Raw genomic sequence first — 12513 nt, 5'->3', positions numbered from 1 at the left:
TGCTTGCCAATTCACCTAAACAAATATTAGTGTTCCTTCCGCCTGGTGACATTCTTTATGTATAGAACTAACAGAGACAGAAAACACCTAAAATGCCCCACATTAAAGCTGAAGAAACACTTTCTAAGTTGGAGAATAAAACAAATTCAAAAACATGAAGAAGAACATCAAGAGTGAAAAGTGTTTGTTCTACTCAAGGGTTGACCCACGCACACCCACCATTCCAGTCAGAACAGGAAAGCAAGCCATAAGCCTTTCCTAAGGCAATGTAGGTCCTCAGACTCCGCCTACCTTCAAACACCGCCATGCCCTCATCCTCATTTATTTCTTATTTGTTTAGATTTAATGCCGGGTTAATTGTGATGAATTCGATATCTACATCTGCCCACCACAGGTGTTTTGGTGACTCCCAGTCCACCCAAAGAGCCCATCTCTCCATCTCAGAGCAGCATTTGAATGAAAAGATCATTTTGGAGTTGAGAGGAAAATTAGCTCCAGGAAAATCTGAGAGACGGACGTTCAGTAGTAAAGCTGAGTGGCAGAGAGTACAATCCAGAATCATTACTCTAACAGAAGCTCACTCTCCTGCCTCAGACAATCTAAGCTGAAAATGGGCTCACAGGAAAATAATAATTTTCCATATATGAACTATATAGTAGTGAATTTAGGGAGGATTTCAGCAAAGAATATTCTAGACCATGGCTCAAAAACAGCAAGATGGTAAATTTGGTCTTTGGCTTAAAAACTGTCACTGTAGCTATTCTACAAAAGGAGTAGGAAAATAGAGAGCCGAATTCTTTTTGGAAATATACATGAAAGGGCAATCATGCACTTTATAAAAGAAATCTATAGCTGTATCTATAGCTATAAAACCTCCCAAGTTTGGGATAGTTTGAGTTATCAGGTCTATTGAGGGATTTCTTATAAGCACACAGGACGTCATTAAGTATCATAATTCATGTTGCAACGTTTGAGGACACCAAAAAGGATGTGCAACCAAATTTCTAAGACATCTGCTCCGTGATATACCCAGGCACAGAGCACAGAAGACATAAATGCTGGAAAGCAGCATTTTGCAAAGGCTAGCTGTACTTGCCCAGTAGATTCTCTTACAGTTAGGCTTGCTGCTTTTATAATAATGAAAATTCCATTCATTCCTTATACTGGTGAATTCAGACTAAAAAGGCTAACAACTATCTTCTAAAAATTAGGAAAATTGCTAACCTTTACACTTTCACATAATGAAACCGTATAGATGAAGTAAACAAGAAAACAAAGCCAAACTAATAATATTCTTTCAGAATTAAAAATGTTTTGTTATTGATGACCAATTAAATATTCCTAACAGAAAATGATTTAAGTAAAAAAGATATACTAGACCAAAAATAAAGGGAAGATCCTAAAAGCGGGAGAGATGGGTGGAATTAAGTGTTTCCTCTACTCTGATCTCAGCAGAGTGAGGCAAGAGTCTGCCTCTCCTATTGCTCTCACTAGGCCATAAGCTCCTAAGGGTCCTCTCTGTGTCTTGCTCATCTCCAATTCCCACTCCATGGCAAGTAGGAGGCATTCAACAGATGTTGAATGAAGAAATGGTGAATAAACTTTGTTTTGTGGGCAAGAGTTGTGGAAAAGTGATGCTAGGGACTCAAGTAGCTGAGAATTCAACCCAAAAAGTGGTACAAGGAAAGCCCAGAAGCAGAGCTATGCAGCAGGCATGAGAGCAGTCAGTCTTCAACTGGAGCAGAAGAGTAGGAGGCTCCAGGAGGGAAAGGGGTTTGAGACGTTATTTGATAAGTATGAATACTTGAGTAAAAATCTATGGATGAACATATGAAAGTTCTGATGTAATGACTGAGAAAACATTAAGAATAAAAGACAAGGAAAGAAAAAACATTAAGAATAAAATACAAGTCAAGAAAGAAAAATAACTATAGCATATCACTTGACTCAGCTGTGAACATCATTTACAGGGTCGTAACACTGAACATTGATTTCATTAAATTTTGTGATGTAACAATATGTAGAAGAAAAGGGAAAAGAAGAAGTTGGGGAGAAGTGTAAATGAGCTAAATCCATATATATCAGACAGGAAATCAATACATATTGTCTAAAATTGATATCTCCAGAAAAAAACAATAATTTCTGGCTTTCAGCATGATTCATCATTTTGTCTGGCTTTCTGTCTTCCAAATCGGGGCAGAATTGTTGGTACAGCATATAAATTATTTGGCTAATGAACTGTTAGTGGAAGTGATATGATGGAAGTTTTATGAGCCAATGTGTGATGTGTCCCTTCTTTCCCCTCTGCCACAGTGACTGGTGATATTCCATGATGAATGTTCCACTCACCTAGATGCTGGCATGAGGAGGCATGAAGCAGGCCCCCAGTTGACTCACTCAGATTTGGAGGCTTTTCGTTACCCCATTTTTCATGACTGACACTGAATATTATTTGTAGATGTGAAAGCAAATAACAAAAGCAGGAGCTAAAAGAGTGGAAAGTGGTTGCCTTTGCAGAGCAGAATTGTGGAGTGAGGAGAGGTTGGGTAGGCAGCAGACTGCCTTTTTTCATTTTAAGCCTTTTAGATATTTTTTTTTAAACAGCTACACTAAATACAGAATATATCTCTCAAGAAATTAAGGTACAAATGGAAATTTAAGGAACACACAATTAGGGGAGAACACATATTCCCTTCCCTTCTCATTTCCATAAAGAATAAGGAATTTCCATGTCTCTCCCAAAGAACCCAGGACACTTCCAGCTTCTTTTAGATCATTTTACCCCCAAAAGAGTAGAGTGACTTATCTCATCCATGAGTTTGGGAAAAGCACCAGAGCATTCTAGGCTCAGCCCCTTCGGGGCAATCTTTATTTATACTTTTTGGATGCACTCTACCTGCAGAACGATTATTGTCTGCTCTCCATGCAGTAAGCTTGAGTGGGGGAGAAGGGAAATGGGGAAACCCTGTGGTTACATGGATGTGCCAGATGACTGCATGACTAGGTAGGCAAGTCTGGCTAATTCAGGGGTAAAATATTAATGTGCTCATTTGGCCACAGACCTAAAGCCAAATTCGCTATTCAGCTTTATCAGTAATGACGCTGACATTTCTGCTTCCATTTAACTGTCTGCTGTGCCCCAGGAGAACTCAGAACTCAGGATGGGAGAAAAAACTCCCCTCTCCTCCAAAACACAAATATCAGTCATCAGAAAAACAACTCAGCTGTCTGATCAGACTTAATAGCACACTATACAAATAGCCTTTTTTTGTTAGAAAAATATATATGCATATAAAAGGTCTGAAAAAATATGCCTACCTATATTTTCTGGTTTCTCTTCACACACTATTTGGATAATAAAAATGTTTAAATAATAGATTTAGAGTGAAAAAAGATAAAGTAATATTGCAAAGTCACAAAGCATTATCACTTGGGATTCACAGTTACAGCTGAATGATTTATCTGGATTGGTTTGTATTCATTCACCACCAAATTCTTGTAATTCATATGCTTAGAAGACCCTCAGACCTTCAGGAGGCATACAATATACAGGTCAAAAAAGTTGAGTCATGTTTTGCACTCTGAATAAATTAGAGGCAGAAGAACCACAGAGTTCAAGTCGAGTTACACAGTTCTGCTTTGAGGATATAAAAGATAATCTATAGCGACGTCATTTTCCATTATTGAACAACTTACTTCCATTTCATTATCAATTGATTCCTCTTCCACGTCTCCTATGTCATATACGTTTTCATTTGAGGTAATTTCAGGAGCTGCTGGCAATGATATTTCAGCTATTTGTACAAGATTAGATAATTTCTCATGAATTGCAATAACCCTGAAAATAACAAATATATGTGTATTTTATTTTGAAGAGTTAAGAAAAGCATTTGTTTATTTGTAGAATCAATAACTTGTATAAAGTAAACCCTCAGTTATTTGACGATTAGGCTTCTAACGTGGCCAAGCATCATTCATTCAGTCATTCCCTTCATTCAAAAAACATCAGCAAAAAGACGGAGTCTTAACTTTCATAATGTTTATGGTCTTGTTATACACTCAGATAAAAAATAATTGAAATTGCAAAATCACAATGAAGAAAGACACACATTTAAAAAATTTGCTGAAGATGAAAATAAAGAAAATAATTATCTATGTAGGGAAACAAAATCTAGGCAGGAACAAAATATTTACTTCTATGGACATCTTAACACCATGCTCTGTCTGGCTGACCTGCAGGTAAGAATTATGACATGTTAGCAATGACTCTAAAAGGCCAATCAAGGGACCCATAACAATTCAATGTATTGCATGTGTCTTGCAAACGGGGGTGGAGAGGGTGGAGGAAGGGAGGTGGTGAGAAGAATGAAGAAAAATGGAAAAATAAAAGCCAAAGGAGGACACTGGCCATGATGCTGAAGACAGGGTTCACAGGCCAGTAAACTGTTGATGTCCTGAAGGCAGAGTGGACCAGGGCGTGGAGGCAGAAGGTGGAAAGGCTTACAGTTGAAGAAGGCAAACAGCCACCTGCATGGCCTCCATGACTCCACACTACAGGCACAACACACATATGCATGTATGTGTTTAAATATGTGTGCGTATGCATGTCTCTATTCAAGGAAGGAAGAAAATTTTATGCAAAAGAAGCAAATGATCCCCCAAAGCAAACTGACATCAGGAACATAGGAAAAATGTCAATTTTCCACAGCATTCTCATCTGCAGCATTGTGCAATACTTGATTATCTGAATGACAGTTCTCAGCAATAAAAAGTTTAAAAATGTAACTACATACAAGAGGATTTGAATTTATATAGTATGTCTTAGAAAATTTTCTATTTAAAAGGCAAGAGTTAAATGCAAAGATTTAATGTTAAAAGTTTACTTGAAAAACTTTTAACATCATTAAAAGTTATCCATTAAAAAATGGGTCCTCCTACATACCAATAATTGACAAGCAGAGAGCTAAATCATGAGTGAACTTCCATTCAGGATTGCTACAAATAAAATGAAACACCTTGGAATACAACTTTCAAGGGATGTGAAGGACCTCTCCAAGGAGAACTACAAACCACAGCTCAAGGAAATAAGAGAGGACACAAACAATTGGAAAAAAATCCTATGCTCATGGGTAGGAAGAATCACTATCGTGAAAACGGTCAAACTGCCCAAAGTAATTTATAGATTCAATGCTATCCCCATCAAGCTACCATTGACTTTCTTCACAGAATTAGAAAAAACTGCTTTAAATCTCATATGGAACCAAAAATAGCCCATATAGCCAAGATAATTCAAAGCAAAAAGAACAAAGCTGGAGGCATCACGCTACCTGACTTCAAACTGTACTACAAGGCTACAGTAAGCAAACAGCATGGTACTGGTACCAAAACAGATATGTGGACCAATGGAACAGAACACAGATCCCAGAAATAACACCACACATCTACAACCATTTGATCTTCGACAAACCTGACAAAAACAAGCAATGGGGAAAGATTCCCTATTTAATAAATGGTGCTGGGAAAACTGGCTAGCCATATGCAGAAAACTGGCTAGCCATATCCTTACACCTTATACAAAAATTAACTCAAGATGGATTAAAGACTGAAATGTAAAAATCGAAAACCATAAAAACCCTAGAAAAAAACCTAGGCAATACCATTCAGGGCATAGGCATGGGCCAAGACTCCATGGCTAAAACACCAAAAGCAATTGCAATAAAAGCCAAATTTGACAAATGGGATCTAATTAAACTTAAGAGCTTCTGTACGGCAAAAGAAACTATCATCAGAGTGTACAGGCAACCTACGGAATGGGAGAAAATTTTTACAATCTATCCATCTGACAAAGATACAAGGAACTTAAACAAATTTACAAGAGAAAAACAACCCCATCAAAGAGTAGGCAAAGGATATAACATACACTTCTCAAAAGACATTTATGTAGCCAGCAAACACATGAAGAAAAGCTCATCATCACTGGTCATGAGAGAAATGCAAATCAAAAGCACAATGAGATACCATCTCATGCCAGTTAGAATGGTGATCATTAAAAAGTTAGAAAACAACAAATGCTGCAGAGGATGTGGAGAAATAAGAATGCTTTTATACTGTTGCTGGGAGTGTAAATTGGTTCAACCATTTGGAAGACACTGTGGCAATTCCTCAAGGATCTAGAACCAGAAATACCATTGACTCAGCAATCTCATTACTGGAATATACAATCCCAAAGGGTTATAAATCATTCTACTATAAAGGCATATACACATGTATGTTTATTTTAGCACTGTTCACAACAGCAAAGACTTGCAACCAACCCAAATGCCCATCAATGACAGACTGGATAAAGAAAATGTGGCACATATACACCATGGAATACTACGCAGCTATAAAAAAGAATGACTTCAGGTCCTCTGCAGGGACATGGATGAAGCTGGAAACTGGCATCCTCAGCAAACTAACACAGGGTCAGAAAACCAAACACCACACGTTCTCACTCATAGGTGAAAGTTGAACAATGAGAACACATGGACACAGAGAGGGAAACATCACACACCAGGGCCTGTTGGGGGGTTGGACAAGGGGAGGGAGAGCATTAGGAAAAATACCTAATGCATGAGGGGCTTAAAACCTAGATGACTGGTTGATCGGTGCAGCAAACCACCATGGCACATGTATACCTATGTAACAAACCTGCACTTTCTGCACATGTATCCCAGAACTTAAAGTAAAAATTTTTTTTTTTAAATAATGGGTCATCTCCAATAATGTTGGAAAAGCTGCCTGATGCATTGGAGAGAAAAGAAGATGAAGAGGTGAAACACTAAGTGAGTCATGCTTGGTTCCTTCAAACACTAGCCATGAAACCTTAGTCTACTCACTTAACCTCTCTGACCCTGGAGTTCCTTCTACTGTAAGACTGGAACAAGAAAATCCATTTCATCCAATTCATAAGGCTTTTGTAAGGATGAAATGATGTAATTATATATGTTCTTAACTACAAGGAATCACATAAAGGAAAGATGGTATTCTAAAATGCCATTCTGTAATTCTAATACCTAGAGAAAGAAGTTTTTTTGTCTTCCACAAATAGCATAGCTTTCCTTAATAATACTTGGGATTCTAGGAAGGATAAACTGTTCTTTGACATTTGGGTTGCAGCTTGTGTATGAGTGTCCAGAACTTCACTGTCTGGGCTGGCAGAGTAAATGGCCCCATCTAGCTCCCTGAAGGGCAATCTGGGACTGGGTAAAGCGGGCTGGGTCCTCATGCAAACAGCAACATCAGATGACCGGAATCTCATGGGAGGTCTGGACCCCATGACTGCACCTTCCTACATCCTGCTCCCTTCCTTTGTGCTGTGGCATGCATTTGCCCCTCACCTTCCTGTCCTCCCACATACTTCTTCATTTCTGTCCTCCAGGTGAATACCTGCTCCAGCTTTTTAAACCTTGGCACCACAAACAAGCATCTACCATCCCGTCTGGGCTCCCCAAATCCTCTGCTGTCATTTACTGACTCCTACATACTCTCTCCCATGGTTTGCCGTGGCCTGGAAGGCAGGACCCAGTTGTAAGTGGAAACATGGATGACAGGGGGTTTAAAAGCAGAGACAGTAGGCAGAGAACTTGATCTTGGCCACAACAGCAAAACTACCACTTAGAACTACACAAAACGCTTTATGTCTGTTCATTGAGAACACTAGTGTCTCCTTTCTTGCTGTAAAGAAAATGCAAAGGATTAGAATATACTTTTCCTTATGAGAACTTAACTAGGAGATGAGGAAGTGAATGATAAAAGCAGGATCTCCCAATTTGCAGGTTATCCAAGTTTCTTCTCTGGCCTATTTTTCATGACCTATTTTATTCCTACTTTGCCTTCCAAAGGATGATCAAGACCAATTTCCCATGTACTAATCTTGAGCCTCATAAGAACACCAGGAATGTCACCCAGGAGGAGAGAAACAGTTTATTTTCACAGTGCCACCAAAGGACAGGGAGATAAAAGATTGTCAGAAATGGTCCTCTGTGATGGCCTCAGTGGCTGGGGCTTGTCACTAATTTTAGTAACCCTACCATTGATCAGAAGTATGCCAAAGTTTAAAACTTTTTGGAATAAAAAAAGAAGTTCATCAGTTTGTTGGCTTTCTAATTTATAGAAATTATCACCATTTTCATCATGTGGGTCTGGAAAAAATCTATATTTCTGGATTTACAAAGCAAGTGCAGAATTACCTGATTTTGTTGCTTAGCTGTGCTGGTCTATAGCCTATAACCTAGGTTTTCAATCATTTCACTTGAAAAGGAATAAATGAAAAGGAAAAGAAGGAAGGAAACAAATTGACTGAATGAAAATATAGAGGAAAGGAGAGGAAGGAGGGGAAGGAAAGGAGAGGAGAGGATAAGAGAAGAAAAGAAAGGAAAGAAGGAATAAATAAATTGACTGAATAACTGAAAATCTGCCAGCTCTGGAAACAGCCTTTGTCTCTTTCATGATGATGCCAAGAAGTCATTCAAAATGAAAATCACAGAACATGAACAAGACTCTCCAAGGAAGGACAGAGAAACACTAATTCTCTGTTTACCAGGCCATTGATGGAACAGGCGCTAGTGGTTAAGCTTTCCAAAGCATGAAACTCCACACAAAGCCACATTAAATTATTTTTTAACCACACTGAAACTACAGGTGAACTACAGTACAGACAACATCCGTGTGCTCTCTGTAATCTCTATGAAGCATCATGAACCGTTCCTTCGGCAACCCTCGGTACTATTATTAGTATTATTCCCATTTTATTGATAATGAAACTGAAGTACAGAGGTTACATAAACTGCCCAAGACTGTGAAGGTAATAAGGGACACAACTGGTATTTGAAGGAAGCAGGCTGGATTCAGAGTTCATGCTCTTAACCACTGCAATATATTATTATTCTCAACAAAACGAAGATTCTTCTAGAAGTGTCTTTTAGCAGGCCTCCTACGCTATACCTTGTCAATTACTGAAAGAGTCTATTCTCATGAGAAATAACAACAAAGACAACTAGAGTTGTGGAATTTTTTACTTGCCTGTTCAGTGGAATCCATAAAGAGCCAGCACATACATTGTTAAATGTGGAATGTCTAACATCTGAAATCTTCAGAGGCTTCAAATTATATGCATACAACAATAAAACCTATAAGAAAAATAAAAGGGATATAAAATGTGACATCAAAATTAGAGTTTATCTAAAAAAATACAGGATTAGTTCACAAAATAATACGACTGTATTTTTAAAAATATTTGTTTAGAAGAGAAAAATTGGGATTTCAACTCACCCGGAAGAGAAATGATGTGAACCAAAATTGTACAAAGGTTGTAGGATAAAAATAAATACTATTTAGTAACAATATTATATTATTTTTGAAGAGCGACATTTTGTACCGCAATTAAGTGTATATTTCAGCCTTTGAAGGCCCTCTACAGTAAGTACTAAACATACATGCGGTAAACATCCAGCTTTGTTCCTTGTTACTTCTCAACATGAACCACTCCCATAGGTGGGCATAGTCACTTCTATGCATTCACTTACGCTGTTCCCTTCCTCTTCTCTCCATTTATCCAATCCACACGCAAGTTTCTAGCCACCACACCTAAGGTGAAACTTCCCTTGATGATTCATGCTCTAGTAATTTCCCTGTTGTTTGGATTCTGACAATTCTTAGAGTCGGTTGCATATGATATAGCACCTACTTAGTCATGGATTTGTAGTGTTTGAGATTCACAGAACCTTAGAGATAATCTGGTCTAATTCCCTCATTTTAGATATAAGAAAGCTACTGCCCAGAGCTGCCCATCAAAACTGAGTAATTAGGCGTATTGGGGCTCAGAGAACAGAGCTTCAAAGTAACAAAGGAAATTACTTTAGCCTTAGAAGCTACCTCAAAACCAAGACTTTTTTAACCCAGCACAGGTAAGGACTCTCTCAGGAGGTTCCCATACCTGCCCAAGAAAATTTCTTCCAAAAGAAGTACAATTGTCTTGAAACTCCCTTTCTAGGAATCTCATTAAATAACTGTTAAGCATGCTCTGAATGAAGAGACCACCTAAACAGGCTTTGTGTCAGCAACATGGCTGTTTATTCACTTGGGTGGTATCGGGATGAGTCTGAAAAGACAGTCAGCAGAGGATGGTGTGATAGGAGCTAGTTTTACAGGTTTGGGGTGGGTAGTGGAAAGTTACAGTTTAGGCTGGTTTTGCAAGCCAGGGGTATTGCTGGGTAGGGGTGTGTGTCATAAGGTCCAGTGTCACAAGGTTGGCTTATCAATTGAGGCAGGAACGGTTGAGGCAGGAGCAATGGCAGTATGTTGCAAGGTTGGTTAATCATGGACTGCAGGAGCCAGCTATTCTTTTGTGGTTTTCCTGTTACTTCAGACTTTCTGGCTCCTGGAGGCCATCTGGAGCTGTATGGGTTACAGGAGTCACCACGGCTTGACTATGGTGTAGTCCATGGTGCAGTCAGTTTAAAGGATCTTACAATAACCAAGAAAGATCAAGCACCAAAGAAGAAAAAAGACTAAAATTCATCACCATGATCACACAGACTTTTCGTCTAATCTCCTGAGGGCAGCTTGAATAGATTGCCTGGGAGACTCTACCTGCATAATCAGACAACCCTTACTTGCAGTGTTGTGCTACCCCTCTTCTTCCCATAACTTGCCCGCAAGCTATTATCTGTTCTTGGTCCTACTCAAACAGAATCATTTAAAAATTACTGTCTGCCTTTTGGGTCCATTCAGTTCCCCTAAAAATCATTGATGACCCCTCAAAATTGCCCATATTCCCAATTTCCCTCTCCCTGAAGATACCTAAAGAAGGGTATATAAGCTTCTGAATCTCTCTGGGTAATTGCATAATCAACCTTTTGTTATTTTCCTGTGCTTATACACATTACTAAATTTGTGTGCTTTTTCTCCTGCTAATCTATTGTCAGCATTATTCTGGTAGATGTTATACCCAAATCTTTAGAAAGTGAGGGAAAAACTCTTCACCCCTAAAGGCACATGCCTTTACCTCTGCTTCCTCACAAAGTAAACTAAGTTAAGAGTAAAGGTATTTTTCAAAGGCATTCCACAAGGACAGAAAGTACTCAAGAGGAGATGAAGCAGACAAAAGACATTAGCAACACTATGAAGGACAGAAAGCACCTGGAAGAACAAAACTGACTCAGCAGAGAGGAAAGGCTGTGTCCTAAGTGCTTTCAGAGGGATGTCAACAACAAGCATGACTAAGAACCCTGAGAAACTCAGGGCCCGGAGGGTGAGGTACCTTTAAAGGCAGGAGTGGGTGGTACTGCAAACAGGGAGTAACATTAGACAACCTCCCTCCCATCTGGGTGGGTGCAACCTGGAGACTCCTTCTTTCCCTTGCCTCCTCTCTCGGCTGAAATTCCATTTTGCTCTCTGCTGTCATTAAATCAGAGGATCTATGCTGAGGGACATTAGGTACAGGGGTCAGGTGCTTTATTAAAAACATTGGAATTAAGTGAAAGTCTGCATTCTGAATGAGAATGTAGTAAATTAGGCAGGAGTCTAAGAGAATTGTCTTTGGGGAAACTGACATGTCAAAGAGAAAAGACCTACAGATACTGAAATTTCAGCATTCTCCAGTGAAACTACTGGCTCCTTCTTCAGTTACCCTATAATGAGGCCCATAAATCAATGTCTAACGCAGTATGTTTTTTAGTGCTTTGCTTCAAACATAAATGGACAGTCAAGAATTACTAGACAGGATATGAAAGGCAAAAACTAAAACTAACAGCAGGGAACTTCCAGAATAAGAGACAAGACAAAGATCAGGAGAAAACTCCAATAAAACTATAATTAATATCCTCGGAGAAAGACAATATTGCATCTGTGAAACAAGAAGAGGGTACTATAAAATGGGACAATCAGAGAACAAGGAAGACGACTTAAAAATAAAAACATGATCAAAACAACTAAATAATCAATAAAAGATTCAAAATATAAAATTGACTCCATCTCCCCAAAAGTAAAACCTAAATTTAAAAACATAGATAATAGGGGAGAAAAGATGAGAAAAGTAAATACTTAATCCAATGGGTTCAATATCTGCATAATAGAAATTCCAAAAGGTACTAAGATAATCAGAGGGAGGAAATTATTAAATAAACAAATTTCCATGAACCGGAGGATATTACTTTCCATTTTGAAAGGGCCACCCTAAATATCCAGCATAGCAGATGAAAGACTCACACCAATGTGCATCATGGAATTTCAGTGCATACAGGACAGGGGGAAGATTCTGAGAGCTACCAGAGTCACAAGAAAAGAACAAGGAATCAGAATGGGATCAGACTTCTCAACAGCAATGCAAGATTGCCAGAGACAGTGGAATAATGCCCTCACAACTTCAGGGAAAATAACTGTCAGCCTAGAATTTTATGCCAAGAAAACAATAAATTAGGCATTAAAATAAAGACCTTTTGTTAGACATTCAAGGTTTTTTTTTTTTTTTTT

The 12513-nt window shown here is 38.6% G+C and overlaps 1 protein-coding gene across 1 annotated transcript in view; it reads right to left on the bottom strand.

The window, feature by feature from the left end:
* The window catches only part of CFAP54 (cilia and flagella associated protein 54), a 361147-nt gene that overhangs the window by 52951 nt on the left and 295683 nt on the right, over positions 1–12513 (bottom strand). Inside the window, exons 65-66 of the mRNA XM_017511466.2 lie at positions 9064–9170; positions 3697–3838 (exon numbers count right to left, since the gene is read on the bottom strand). Coding sequence (XP_017366955.1) covers positions 3697–3838; positions 9064–9170 — 249 coding nt within the window. The remainder of the gene's footprint in view (positions 1–3696; positions 3839–9063; positions 9171–12513) is intronic.

This window comes from Cebus imitator, unplaced genomic scaffold (assembly GCF_001604975.1).
Source record: "Cebus imitator isolate Cc_AM_T3 unplaced genomic scaffold, Cebus_imitator-1.0 Scaffold18, whole genome shotgun sequence".
Classification (NCBI taxonomy): domain Eukaryota; kingdom Metazoa; phylum Chordata; class Mammalia; order Primates; family Cebidae; genus Cebus; species Cebus imitator.
The sequence above is the reverse complement of the archived record's forward strand: the minus strand, read 5'-3'. Positions and strand labels throughout refer to the sequence as shown.